At 29.4% G+C, this 13,984-nt stretch overlaps 1 protein-coding gene across 1 annotated transcript; it reads left to right on the top strand.

The window, feature by feature from the left end:
* Positions 1–771: 771 nt before the first annotated feature.
* On the top strand, positions 772–4,704 carry LOC145568475 (uncharacterized). Its single transcript, XM_081627897.1, has 3 exons — positions 772–993; positions 2,607–2,872; positions 4,123–4,704. The coding sequence occupies exons 1-3, from the start codon at positions 840–842 to the stop codon at positions 4,702–4,704; spliced, it is 1,002 nt and encodes a 333-aa protein (XP_081484023.1). The 5' UTR covers positions 772–839.
* Positions 4,705–13,984: the final 9,280 nt, after the last annotated feature.

Raw genomic sequence — 13,984 nt, 5'->3', positions numbered from 1 at the left:
TAGGTTAACTCCAATTAGGAATTGGAATTATGTACAACGCTTAAATAGGACCATCAGTTGAGGATTATAAAACCCTAAACTATATATCTTGACTTTAGAAAGGAGATCTTATTAATGCACTGTAATTTAAAAGTCCAAAAAGTAGATATGCGCTTATTACATTAAAAGCCACATGATTTATATTCAACTTCTTCTAGATGTCTCACCGCCGTATAGTTACTTGTAGAATTTGCTCAAGGAATGTGTCAAAAAGAGTTAAATACATCTAAAAACGATTATCAATTCTATATCTAAAAACGATTATCAATTCGATCTAATTTTTCAATAATCACATAGTGAATTATATATTATGAAGTCTTGAATAAACACGACCACATAAAATTACACATTCTATTTGTAAAAAAAACACGAGTGTACGTACGAATTTGTACAAAACATTAGTAAAAAAATCAATAAAACTCGTGATAGATAAAAATATATAAAATTAAACACAATCGACAAATTAAGCGATAAAAATAAAATAATCCAAATTGAGTATTTCAAACAATAGAAACACATGAATTGATTTACCATAAACCTTTGTCAAAATGTTAGCTGATCAGTTTCCAGAAGAACAGTAAATAAAGTGGACTAAAAATAGGAGCTTCTTCCTCAAGAATGTCTTCTTCCTATTAACACCCAAACTTGCTACCTCTTTTAAGGCATCTATGTATATATATTTAAGGAGATTTACCCTTAACTTTATTTTCTCCTTCTAATTTTATGATCAACTCCACAAAAATATAATTGTACATTATCTATATTACTCGGGGTTGAAAATTCGATATCCATATAATCTAATGGAGGAGAATCTTCCTCCAGGGTTTCGGTTTCATCCAACGGACGAGGAGCTCATTACATTTTATTTGTCAAAGAAAGTTTCTGATTTTAGTTTTAATTCCAAGGCTATTGCTGATGTTGATCTTAACAAGTGCGAACCTTGGGATCTTCCAGGTATAACTTTATAGATTGGGTAATCATACTGCCCTAATTTTGCATTGTAAATATTTAGTTTAGCCAATTTATGATTTTGTTACAAATTGCTTAATTAATCATATTTTCGAATGTAGGGTGTTGATTGTCACGTTAGTAGCTCAAATTCTTGTTTCTAATTTTTTAGTCAGTGATCTCAATGTGGATTAAAGGTCATGTTAGTAAATTACTTAATTACATTATCAAAAGTTCAATATTACAACTTCCTCGGAAAAAAAAAAAGTTCTCAAAGCTTCAACTAATTCTAGACAAAAAGAATTCATATAAATAGTAATACTTGAATTAAATTACTAAATAACTTGAATATATACAGACAAAAATCACATAATAATAACATAGATAATAACAAAATCCCGATAATATTTCTCAAGTTTTTATTTGAATAAATGAACATCATGGTTGTCTTTTAGGAGCCATGACAAATAAAAAAAATAAATAAATAAATAATATATATGGGCGTGAAAAAATAAATAAATAATATATATGGGCGTGAAAAAATAAATAAATAATATATATGGGCGTGAAAAGGAAAATTAACAACAACTTGTAGCATATCAACATCATTGAAAACAATAAAATGTACTCATAGCTTAGCTTATATAATAGAGATCGATAAATTAATAACCTTAGAAACTTGTGATGATCGGAGAGTGTTGCAATCAAGGGTGATCGATCGACAGCCTGCGCATGTACCGAAGCAAAAGACATCAGCAAATGGAGGTTGTTGCACAATCCGCGGCGAATAGCCGGAGAAAGAGCGAGTTCAACGACGGTGGTTGGGACTTGATGAGTAAGTTTTGCGGTAGATCGAAGAGAAAAGAGGAGTTGGGAATTAGAGTTACTAGTTTTGACTTTTTTTTATGGGTGATGAATGTGAGGCCTAGCACGTGACATAACTCCATATATATGATTTTGACTTACTTTTGTCAATGTCTTAATCATCGATGTACATGTGATGACTACGTAAAATAAGCTATGAAACGAAAGATTATGAACAACTAATCAATGATTGCTTCAATTGATTCGTGATGCTGTCATAAATTCAATTCTCAAACATATATATACTCCCTCGATTTGTTCCTTACTGTTCGGAATTTTTTTTGTGAGAGAACAATGCAGTGGTCGTTGTAATAAACAAAAAAGGAACAAAAAGAATACCATTTTAAGAAATTCGTTTAATTCTTAAGGCTACATATATCATTACATATTTACAAAGTATCCTATAATAAAGTACTTAAATAGTATGATTCGAAAAATATATAGGTTTTGCTTGGATTAAATTGGGATTTTTTTTCATTAATTTTATATACTAATAAAGAGTTGAATATACAACCTAAACCATAGGTCTAATGCAATTCAAGTTGTATTTACACACCTATAGATGTATTAAAATTAGAGTTATTAAATTTATGTTATTCTTGTGTTGTTATCTCTATGTCAAAACGTTAGAATTCTGTGTCGGTTTAGCCCATGTTATCAAATTTAACTACTCGTAGCAGTTTTTTTTTTTTTTTTAGTACGTACATACAAATAAGTAGTGAAACTATAACACTCCATGAATAATTAATGTGCAGGAAAAGCATCAATGGGAGAAAAAGAATGGTATTTTTTCAGCCTAAGAGATCGAAAATACCCAACAGGTTTAAGGACAAATCGAGCAACGGAAGCAGGTTATTGGAAAACCACAGGGAAGGACAAAGAAATATATAGAGGAGGGGTGCTAATTGGGATGAAAAAGACTCTTGTATTTTACCGTGGAAGAGCACCTAAGGGAGAGAAAACTAATTGGGTTATGCATGAATATCGTCTCGACAATAAGCTTTCTTTCAAACCCTCCAAGGTACATACATACTTTCATCCCTTTTAAATTGTACACTCTCTGTCCGAATCATTTACGTACTATTTTCGATCTACTCTCTATCTTGTATCATATTGTTTTGGATGATTTTATGGTAGTCATCTTTAAAATGACTACTACTATAAATTAATTAATATCTTTCTTTTATGTTATTTTTCATTGTTAAAATTAATTATAAATTATTTATCTAAATTTTAAATTCATTTATTAATTTTGATATAATTTTTGAATTATTTTATATTTTTCATAATTAATTTTCCAAATTTAGTTTTTATTATTGCTGAAATTAAAAATAATTCATAAATTAATTATGAAATTAGAAAAAGTGTAAACATAATACAAAATAATTTTTAAAATAAGAAAAAATATTTATAATTAAGTTTAACATAAAAAATAAATAAAATATCAATAAATAAAAAATTAGTATAATGATAGTCATTTTAAGGATTGACTACCATAAAATTTTCATGTAGCTAGTCTATTATATGTGTATGATTCATTATTCATATGACCCTTAGATAATGATCAAATTATAGCTAGAGGTGATACCTTATAATAATTGATATTTGGAAATTTTGTGAAAAACTACCTACTATAGTGCAGAATTTGCGAGAAACTACCTATTAAAAGAAATGTTGTAATTAACTACCTAATTTTGAAAAATGTTGTAATTTACTACCTTAGGCCGGAATATGAAGTGATACCAAATTTCTCCGGTGTTGACTTGGTCATGTGACCATCACGTGACACTTAATGACCCCTTTCTTTCCCAAATCAACGTGTCCAATTCAACGTTGGACAATTTTGGTCAAACTTTATATTCCGGCCTAAGGTAGTAAATTACAACATTTTTCAAAAATTAGGTAATCAATTACAACATTTTTTTTAATAGGTAGTTTCTCGCAAATTCTGGACTATAATAGGTAGTTTTTCACAAAATTTCCTTGATATTTTTAAAAAATATGATATTATTGTGACATAATTTTACTTATATGATGTAATAAATTTGTTTTAATATTACAATTCAATAATCAATTTTCAGTTACATGACACATTCATATCATAAGTTTATTTGTAATACTCATTTTCATTTTCATTTTCATGACACATTCATATCATAGTCCACATTATTATTTATTGCAATTTCTAAAGTTGAGATTATTTACTACCTGGAATTATTTTTCTCCAATTTTCCTATTTTTCTAATACGACCAACTGTTACGTGTCTCCAGGATGAATGGGTGGTATGTAGGGTTTTTCAGAAGAGTGTAGCGATAAAAAAACCACAACCCACATCACCTTCTATGGTCTCACCAGACTCACCAGATGACACCAACACAACTACAAATGAATTTGGAGACATTGAACTACCAAATCTAAACACCCTATCAACTTCACCAAATAATCCTACATTTTCATACCCTTCACTACAAAATTACCCTAATTGCACCCCTAATCATCTCAATTTAAACCCGAACACGAATTTAAACTTAAATTGGGCACGAGAAATGGCCACAACTCTCCCTTCACTATCATCATGGCCTTCTACCTTGCTTACTCCTAACCTAAATAGTACTGTAAATTCCTTATTGCTTAAGGCTCTACAATTTCGAAACACAAGTAGTAGTGCTACTGACTACTCGTCGTTCCTAGGCAACCAGCAAGGGTTGCCTCTAGGAACGACTAGTGAACTATGCTCGACTTTCCATCCTTCGTCGTCTGCTGAGACGGTGTTCCAGTCTTTACAACAACAGCAACAAAATCAGCAGCAACTCCAACAGGAGCAACCATTCAACTTGGACTCCATGTGGTGATGCATGCAATCATGTACGTACAATATAATACATGAACATATATTTATATATATGAAACTGAAGAGCTAACAATTTATGTGACTAGTTCGATCTCCTATTTGTTGATAATTGAGTTGAATGGAAGAGAAATAATCATCTAAATTCAGATGATGAAGATGTAACTTGTTAAAGTGTAATTATTGTGGGCAAAGCCCAATTATCGATCGAGATTATTATTATTATTGTAATTGTTTATTATTATAGGGTATTGTTGTTCATAACCCTTAGATTTCTATATAAGTAATTATAAAGTACTAAGTATATGTTTCCGTTTTTCAAAGTGGGATTAAGTTAAAATTTACAACAAAATCACGTGTTAGTTGATGCGGAGTATATATATAAATCAATGTTTCCTAAAAAAAAAAGTTTGGTTATTCAAATTTCAATTATTTTCCTCCCTGCAAATCTCCTCCACCAACAAACATCACATGCATATGCATGGAAAAGGAATTTTTGTTCTAGGGTTTTAAGTGATGCAAAAGTAAAGAGATTGTTGTAAAAAAAAAAGGATTATGTGACAACTGTTGGGCCCGTTCCTCCAAGTAGCCCAAGGATCGTAGAGCACAGCCAAGCACCCAAAGATATACAAAGAATCAAACAAACGGCTTAATTGATACAAATACAGCAAGAAGATCAAAGAATCAATCAAGAGATTATATGCCAAAAATACACCAGCAGAGCAAGGAAAACCGAATAAAACTAAGAAGATCTTGTCCTTTTGAATATATTCTGACATCTATGTAACCCTAGTAGTTCCTAGGTATAAATAGCGAAATTAGACATTGTAATACCCTCATACGCTCACTAATACATTAATACAAACAATATACTTCATTAATTCTCTCGGAATTGTGTCCTTTCTGATCAAGGAGCCTATCCTTACTCAATACTGTATCTTTAAACTCTCTCTTTTATCTTAATATCGTTTGTTTATTGCTTTATTATTGTTCTTGGTTGTTGTGTTTGATATTGAAGGTTTTGATTGTTATTACCCCTCAATCCCTAAGCAAATTCCTAGATCATCCCATCTAAGATTTGCCAAAACAACAACGTAACAACTTGATACTGATCTACTTATTAGTATGGGAGTTTGATAGCAGATTTGTGATCAATTACTTTTGTTTTATATAGCTCAAAATCATGAAGATCATTCTTAATAAATTATATTTTCTTTATTTCTACTTCCTGTAGTCTTTATTATTGTAAATACTAATAATAAACTAAGGGCCTATTCACTTCAGCTTAATTTCAGTTCAGTTCAATTCAGTGCAGCTCCAATCAGTTAAGTTCAGTTCAGTTCAGTTCAGTTCAGCTCCAATCAGTTCAGTTCAGTTCAATTCAGCTCCATTTAGTTCAGTTCAGTTCAATTCAGTTCAGCTCAGCTCCTAATTTCTTTTTCTCATAAAATAATCATTTCAGCTCTATTCAATTCAGCTCCAATCAGTTCAGTTCAGTTCAGTAAATGTGAACAGGCCCTAATAATATATATAGGAAAAACATTATTATTACATATTGTTTATTGGTCTTAAAATTATTATATACATTGATCAACATCTTAAAACTTCCGGAGTATTATTCTAAGTTATATGTATACTCACTTCGTACCCATTTTCGTGTACATATGATGTGACTTAGCTTGGTGACTGCTTATTGAAGCAAAACTCATACACGGTTTTACCAAACACAATTTGTCAAATTGAGCTTGTACAAACACAATATAATTTCACGATCACCCTCATGATGAACAAAAAATGTATATATCTATATATGTTCACGAACAAGCTTAATTATCTCACTCAAAATAAACCAGATTTAGGATCTGTTCACTTCAGCTTAATTTCAGTTCAGTTCAGCTCAGCTCAGCTTCTAATTTCCTTCTCTCATAAAATATTCATTTCACTTCAGTTCAGTTCAATTGAGCTCCAATCAGTTCAGTTCAGTTCAATTCAGCTCAGTTCATTAAATGTGAATAGGCCCTTAATATTATGGAGAGATTAGTGAGCTAGATTAAGAGCTTGGACTTGAACTATTAGATGAATTTGAACATAATAGCTAGGGTACTACTTAGCTTGGCTAAGCTCATAATTAATTAATAAGCCGCAACCCTAAAATCCTATATATGTAGTGTCTATAATAATAAGATTATATATGCACCCATATTAAAGAGGTTATTAGTTATTAGCTTTTTTTTTTCTTGACTATAGTAATTACCTTATTATTATATGGCATTCAAAATTGATAATACATACATTCACAATAATGATCATTTAAATTGACAATAATGCAAATAATGCATTGCTATTGTAAGTGACGAATAATATGAACGAACTACTTTAGTTAATTAGTGGTCGAAAAATATGAATGGAAGAAATACGTGTTGTAGCTGTTTATACCAACCAAGTATTACCGCGGATTGTGGGATTAATGTTCATAGATATGATATGATGAAATCTTTTTGTGCCTTGCGCCACCATTTATTGGTCATGCAATCAGGTCAATTTGATTTTATACCAGCTTTTTTTGACTAATTAGTTTGGATATTAATCCACTTTAGTTTGTTCATCATTTGGCTTGACATATCCACTAAAAAAAAGCAATTGGCTTGACATTTTAATTAAGATTAATTAGTCGGTTTTAGACAAAACAATTATATTCTAGTCAATTATAAAATCCAACATTACAATATTTGAAGTCTTTATTCTCGTGTGATAGTTAAAAGGCATATAAACTATCACACAAGAATAAAGACTTCAAAAAATCCAACCTTTTCCCGTCTTAGTTAGGTTCAAGCATTGATACTCCGTGATTAAAATAGTCTATATAAAGTATTTGAATTTCAATTTCTAAGTGAAAAAAAGAAAGAGATCACTAGATCGATCGGAGAGTATTTGTATCATGTGTCGCTCATTGTCTAGCTTGTATAATTAAGGCACCAAATGACAATGTTATTCAATTCGTAGATATTTGGATATTTGAATTCGTAGATAGATTAGGGTACAGTCTTGCAAGAAGACGTTCCTGATCTAAGCTAGTCCATGTGTCTTACTTTAAAAAAAATATATAATAATACGTAGTAATAAATAATAACTTTCAAATATCAATACAAATTGGGTATGGATCGGATTTATTTGGATAAGTTCTCCAACTTAGTTTTGTTGAATTGAAATTATTTTTATTTTTAATGAATTGAGCTTAATCTTACTAGACAATTAAAGTACTGATTTTTATTGAACTAATTTTTTTTTTAAAATGAAGAGTACAATTAATGATCGTACCAATTTTTTAAATGTTTTAATTGTTTCTTATCACCCAACATTTAATAACTCTGAGTTCTGAGCACCCATAAATTTACAATTAACTCCAATCCCAAATGATTGTCCTCTTTTCTAAATTGCTTTGTCATGTTTAATTATTCTCTTCATTTATTAAATGTATACTTAATTATTCCATCCTTCAACACTATACAAACATACTTTTGTTCGAGTCCCTAACATTAACTACACATTTTAATAGTCGTGAAAAGCCAATCATTTCATGGTTGTGACATTGTTGTTAATAGTGGCTTCTGCATATTTAATAAACTTGCAAAATTAAAGACAGTCTTATATAACTAGAATACATAATGACACTTCAGATATTTAATTAACTGGATATCAAACTTCTAGTAAGTTGAATTACGTAGCATTTTAGTTAAAAAATTTCAAATCATTTTGTAAAATTGAACGTGGGTTGAGAGTATATCGATCGATTATAATAAGTAGACATTAAAATGGAGGGAGAAATGCTATATTTAAAAAGCAAAGCATTAATATTAGCTGACAAAAATAAAAAAGCATTAAATAATGCACATAAATTTTTAAGCTACTTTGTCTAGTATACATTTTGAATTATAAAAATTCCCTACATGTAAAAACAAAGGTTATTCATAGTTTATTTTTAATAAATAAAAATGGTTGAATTGATGAACAAATGGTCCCATATATCAATTCTTATAACAACCAAATATCCCTACGTACATGTCAATGAATTTATGCCCCTACTCTTTCAATTTGTATATAATTTAACACCAAACATGTAAGTGCTAGCTTAAATAATGTTTTATTATTAGTGAAAAGAGGAATTTTCTTAATATCCTTTACAAAGTTAATGGAACGAGCTATAATCATTTTGACCAAATAATTAACACCATATTATAATATGAATTAATAAATTAAAGAACTCAAAACATGTATAAACATGAATAAAACTTGCAGTTTTTATGGATTGTGCCAAAGTGACAAACATAGAGATGCCTACTTTACTAATCGTTTTTAATTAGCCAGTGTGGCTTAGAGCAACCATGTTAATTTACCACTAATAAAGGACCCACTAAAGGGTATTTTCATGAAGTGGGAACTCTAAAAGAACACACAAGGTGTGGAAAGAGACCAAAAGTTGTTTCAAATTGGCTTTTTTTACTTTATTTTATTTTAAACCATGCATTTAATTGTTTTATGTTACATTTTTTCTATTTCCTTTACTTCTTTATATCTTGCCTAAAAAAAAAATTTTTAAAAATTGGACATAAAACAACTGAGCCGACAAATAGGTTGTTTGGATCAAGTTCGATTATAATTGATTTTTAATTTTGGCTGAATTTAGGTGATGACCGTTAATTAAGTGAAATTGGGTTGATCAGTTGAGCATTTAGGTGAAGAATTTTCCTTCCTCTATTAAATTTGCACCTTTATCCAACATGCATGCAGTATAATTATATAGGTCAACGTTTAAGAACATATAGGGAAGATAAGGAGATCCCAAATCCCCCTAAGGGTCTGTTCTCTTCAGCTTAATTTCAATTCAATTCAGTTCAGTTTAACTCTAATCAGTTCAATTTAGTTCCTAATTTCCTTCTCTCATAAACAATTTATTTCAGTATTTAATGTCAACTTAGGGTATGTTTTGTTCACCTTATTTTCACTTACTCCATATGTAAGTTCAGTTAATTAAGTTTCTATAAGATAGAAATAGGTAAAATAAATTCTGGTAAGAATTATCTAAGTTTAAATTACAACTAAAATAAGTTCGATTTAGTAAAAATCAAATGAATGAAATATACTTTTATACTGAATAATTTAGAATGGATTGACCGATATAGGAAGTACTAAGGGCCTGTTCAGATTTACTGAATTGAATTAAACTGAACTGTTTATAAGAGAAGGAAATTAGGAACTGAACTGAATTAAGGTACTGTTCACATTTACTGAATTGAGCTGAACTGAACTAAACTGATTAGAGCTGAACTGAACTGAATAAAGCTGAAATGAATATTTTATGAGAGAAGGAAATTAGGAGTTGAACTGAACTGAACTGAAATGACTGGAGCTGAACTGAACTGAAATTAAGTTGAATTGAACATGCCTTAAATTGAACTGAACTCAACTGAACTAAAATTAAGCTGAAGAGAATAGGTCCTAACTTCGTATAAAATACTACTCCCTCAGTTTTTAAATACTTGCTCTCTTTCTCCATGCGCGGAGTTTTAGGAGAAATTGGAGAAAGTAATAAAATATGGAGGTAGTGGGGTAGATGGAAGAACAAAAAAATTATAAAAAGCAAAAGTACTGAAGAGAATTGAAGGAGAAAATATGAAAATAATAAAATATGATCATAGTGGATCCACTAGGTAAAAGAAATTATTTTAATATTATAAAAGCTTTTCAAATAAAAAAATAGAATAAATATTTAAAAGCGGCCGAAAAAAAAAAGTGAAGCAAGTATTTAAAAAGAGAGGGAATAACAAGATGCACTTAAAAATGTGAATGGAGTATTATTTTTTCCTAGTACGGAGTATTATTTTTTCCTTCCGATCTCTTTGACTTTTTCCCTGTCTACTTTATGTTCTTTTTCCAGTTTCCACACATTATATCACGAGCACTTTGTCTTTCTGACAGCTCGGAATTGAACTGCAAAACGTAAAGACTGGTTATATACTTATATTGCATAGTACAATATTCCAATATTATTAAACTCCATATTATATGGTTCGAGGTTCGACAATTTTATAAATAAAAAAAAAATTAAAAAAAATCCAAAGTTTCCACACTAAAACTAGATTGTCAAACATTATTTTGTTCTATCGGTCTAACCCAACAATCCAATAATCTAAACCAATCTAACGCGCCTTTTTCTTTGTATTCTTCATTGGATAAGAATTCATTGTTTCATAAGGGTCCCTTTGGTTTTAATGTTTCACCTACAATATTATGTATGTCAAATTTTTTTTAAGTTGAAGTTCAATTTACAAAACTTTTTTTTATTTTTGGCGCAAAAACATAAAATAAATTGTAAGTTGTTTACCAACCAATGAAACTGAGGTAGTTAATATATTTCAAACCGAGCATTTATTTACTAGAAATTGACATCATTTTCAAATTGTGAATTTTGATTTTTGAAAGTTATGACTTTTTCTTGCATTATTTGTAATGACGATTTTTGTATTTACAATTTTGAAATTGGAACCACGTACAACTTCTTCTACAAGTTCCATTTCAAAATTAAAGAATGTGCTTCTATGACTAAGGAGTTGTTCCGATTTATTGAAAACAACTGAACTGAACTGATTGCAAGACTGAACTGAGTTAGCAAAAGAAAATATTTGAACTGAACTGATTAGAGCTAAACTGAACTGAACTGAAACTAAGCTGAAGGCCCTAATTCTATGTAATTATACTTGTTACTTTGTTAATTACTTTAGTTATTTTTATTTCGTAGGGGATGAAAGTAATGATCTAGGATGTATTTGACACTAGCTTTTGAGTAGCTTATAGTGATTTGAGGTCAAGTCAATCCACTACTTAGTAAGAACGTTAAGTGTTTGACAAATGTAGTGGTTGAGATAGCTTTTAATAGAGTTTTGGAAAATTTGCAAATTGCAGCCATTTAAAGTTAGTAATTTGCAAATTGTAGCCCAAAAGTTCTTATAAATTGTAAATTGCAACCTGATTCGACTTTTTCATCGGTTTACGTGTCGAAAAATATTCGATTAAGGTTTTAAGATTCATTTTAGCTCTTAAGGTTCCGAATTGAGCTCGGAATTAGCAAAAAAAAAACATAAATGCCTTGTTTTTACAGCAAAAAATAATTGTCCACAGATCGATACATTTTTGTTACGCAAAACGAGGCACTTACGTTATTTTTTTGCTAATTCCGAGCTCAATTCAGACCCTTAAGCCCTAAAATAGCCCCTAAAATCTGAGCCGAATATTTTTCAATACGTAAACCGATAAAAAAGTTGAATCGGGCTGCAATTTATAATTTATAAGAACTTTTGGGCTGCAATTTGAAATTTTTTTTATGGCTGCAATTTGCAAAATACAAACTTTTTTTTTTTTTGACGAGTGCAAAATACAAACTTTAAATGGTTGTAATGACTGCAATTGGCAAATTTTCCTAGATTTTTTATCTAAAAAAATAATAGTTGTTGATGATCCTTTTTTTTTTTTTAGACAGGTACGTAGTTATTGATAATTTAACACTCTCTCCGTCCCTTAATTAGATTCCTACTTCTCTCTATTATGTGAGGAATAAATGCTAGAAGTAGGAACCTAATTAAGGGACAAAGGGAGTATATTCTTTTAGGGAAAAATATTTTTTTAAGGGTAATGTTAGGGCTGCATATAAGCATTAAATACACTCTTGAAAATTGTATAAAAGTAGAAATTCATGACAAAAACACGTGAAAATCAGTTTAATTAGTGTATTCATGATTTCCTAAATTTAAACAATTCTCTATAGTATATTTAATGAATATATATATCCCTTGAGGGTTTTTTTTATTATTTTATTTAAGTGCGGGTTAATAGCTAGTATTTGCTAAACACTCCTACTTTAACTATCTATCTTTATTCTAATAGGTGACAGTCATTTACACAACTAACAAGTATCACCACATCTAACAGCTATCTCCACAGCTATATTTTATTAAACACTCGTGCTTTAATTTCTAAGTTAAATTATTGACATATTCAAATTGTTTATAAATAAAATGCAAACTAAGGTCTTGTTATCTTCACTTTAAAATAACAATATTCAGTAAAAATACTTTTTAATCGATAACAATCATTAACTTAAAAATAAAATAAAAAATAAAAAAAGAGAATTAGTAAAAATAGGTTTTCATCAGTAAAAATAATTTCAATTTTGTAAAACTAATTTAAGTTCAACAAAAATTATTCAGTTCAATAAAAATAATTTTACTTTTGCAAAAATAAGGTGAAGTAAACAAAGCCTAATATCAAATTAATTATTCACTATTATTAAAAGTAGAGAATTTATTTCCATTTTTGAATTTTCTTAAAATTCGCATAAACTTAGTCAATGTTAATAAGACCTAACTTTCAACATTATTCTACTTAAAAAAATAAAAAATAATTAAAAAAAAAAACTTTCAACTCCAATTTACTTATATAGTTCTACATAAAGATCTTCTTTGTTCTTAAGGTGTCTTTGGCCCCAAATTTAGAATTTGCAAAATTAAGGTAGACAAAAGTAGTACTCTATATCCTTAAAAAAAAAAAAAAAAAAAAAAAAAAAAAAAAAAAAAAAAAAGTAGTACTCTATATAAACAATTTGAGAAGCATGATAACCAAATTAATTTTAAATTACTCTTAGGGCCTGTTCACATTTAGGGTCTGTTCTGATTTACTGAACTGAGCTGAATTGAATTGAACTGAAGTGAACTGAATATTTTATGAGAGAAGAAAATTAAGAACTGAACTGAATTGAAGTGAAAATAATCTGAAGAGAACAGACCCTTACTAAACTGAGTTGAAGTGAACTGAACTGAACTGATTGGAGTTGAACTGAGCCGAACTAAACTAAACTGAACTGAATTGAGTTGAAATGAATATTTTATGAGAGAAGGAGATTGGGAGCTGAACTGAACTAAACTGATTGGAGCTGAACAGAAATTAAGCTGAAGTGAATATGCCCTTAAACCCATTTTACCGTGTCTTGTTGTGTTTTTTCAACAAAAATATGACATAAAACTTGACCTATTGATACATTATAAAAATATTATGCAGACTATAGAGTACATAGCATACGGTTAACATGCCCTGTGCTCGTGCCTCTCAGTTTCAATCTTTGTATATTTCACCAACTCAATCCAATACTATCTTTAAATTTCCGTATCTTTTATTTCATTTAAAATTAAGAGCTCCCCTTTTCTAATACACTTAGAAAAACATTGAAATTAAGT

This window comes from Chenopodium album, chromosome 11, assembly GCF_948465745.1.
Source record: "Chenopodium album chromosome 11, dcCheAlbu1.1, whole genome shotgun sequence".
Lineage (NCBI taxonomy): Eukaryota > Viridiplantae > Streptophyta > Magnoliopsida > Caryophyllales > Amaranthaceae > Chenopodium > Chenopodium album.
The sequence above is the reverse complement of the archived record's forward strand: the minus strand, read 5'-3'. Positions and strand labels throughout refer to the sequence as shown.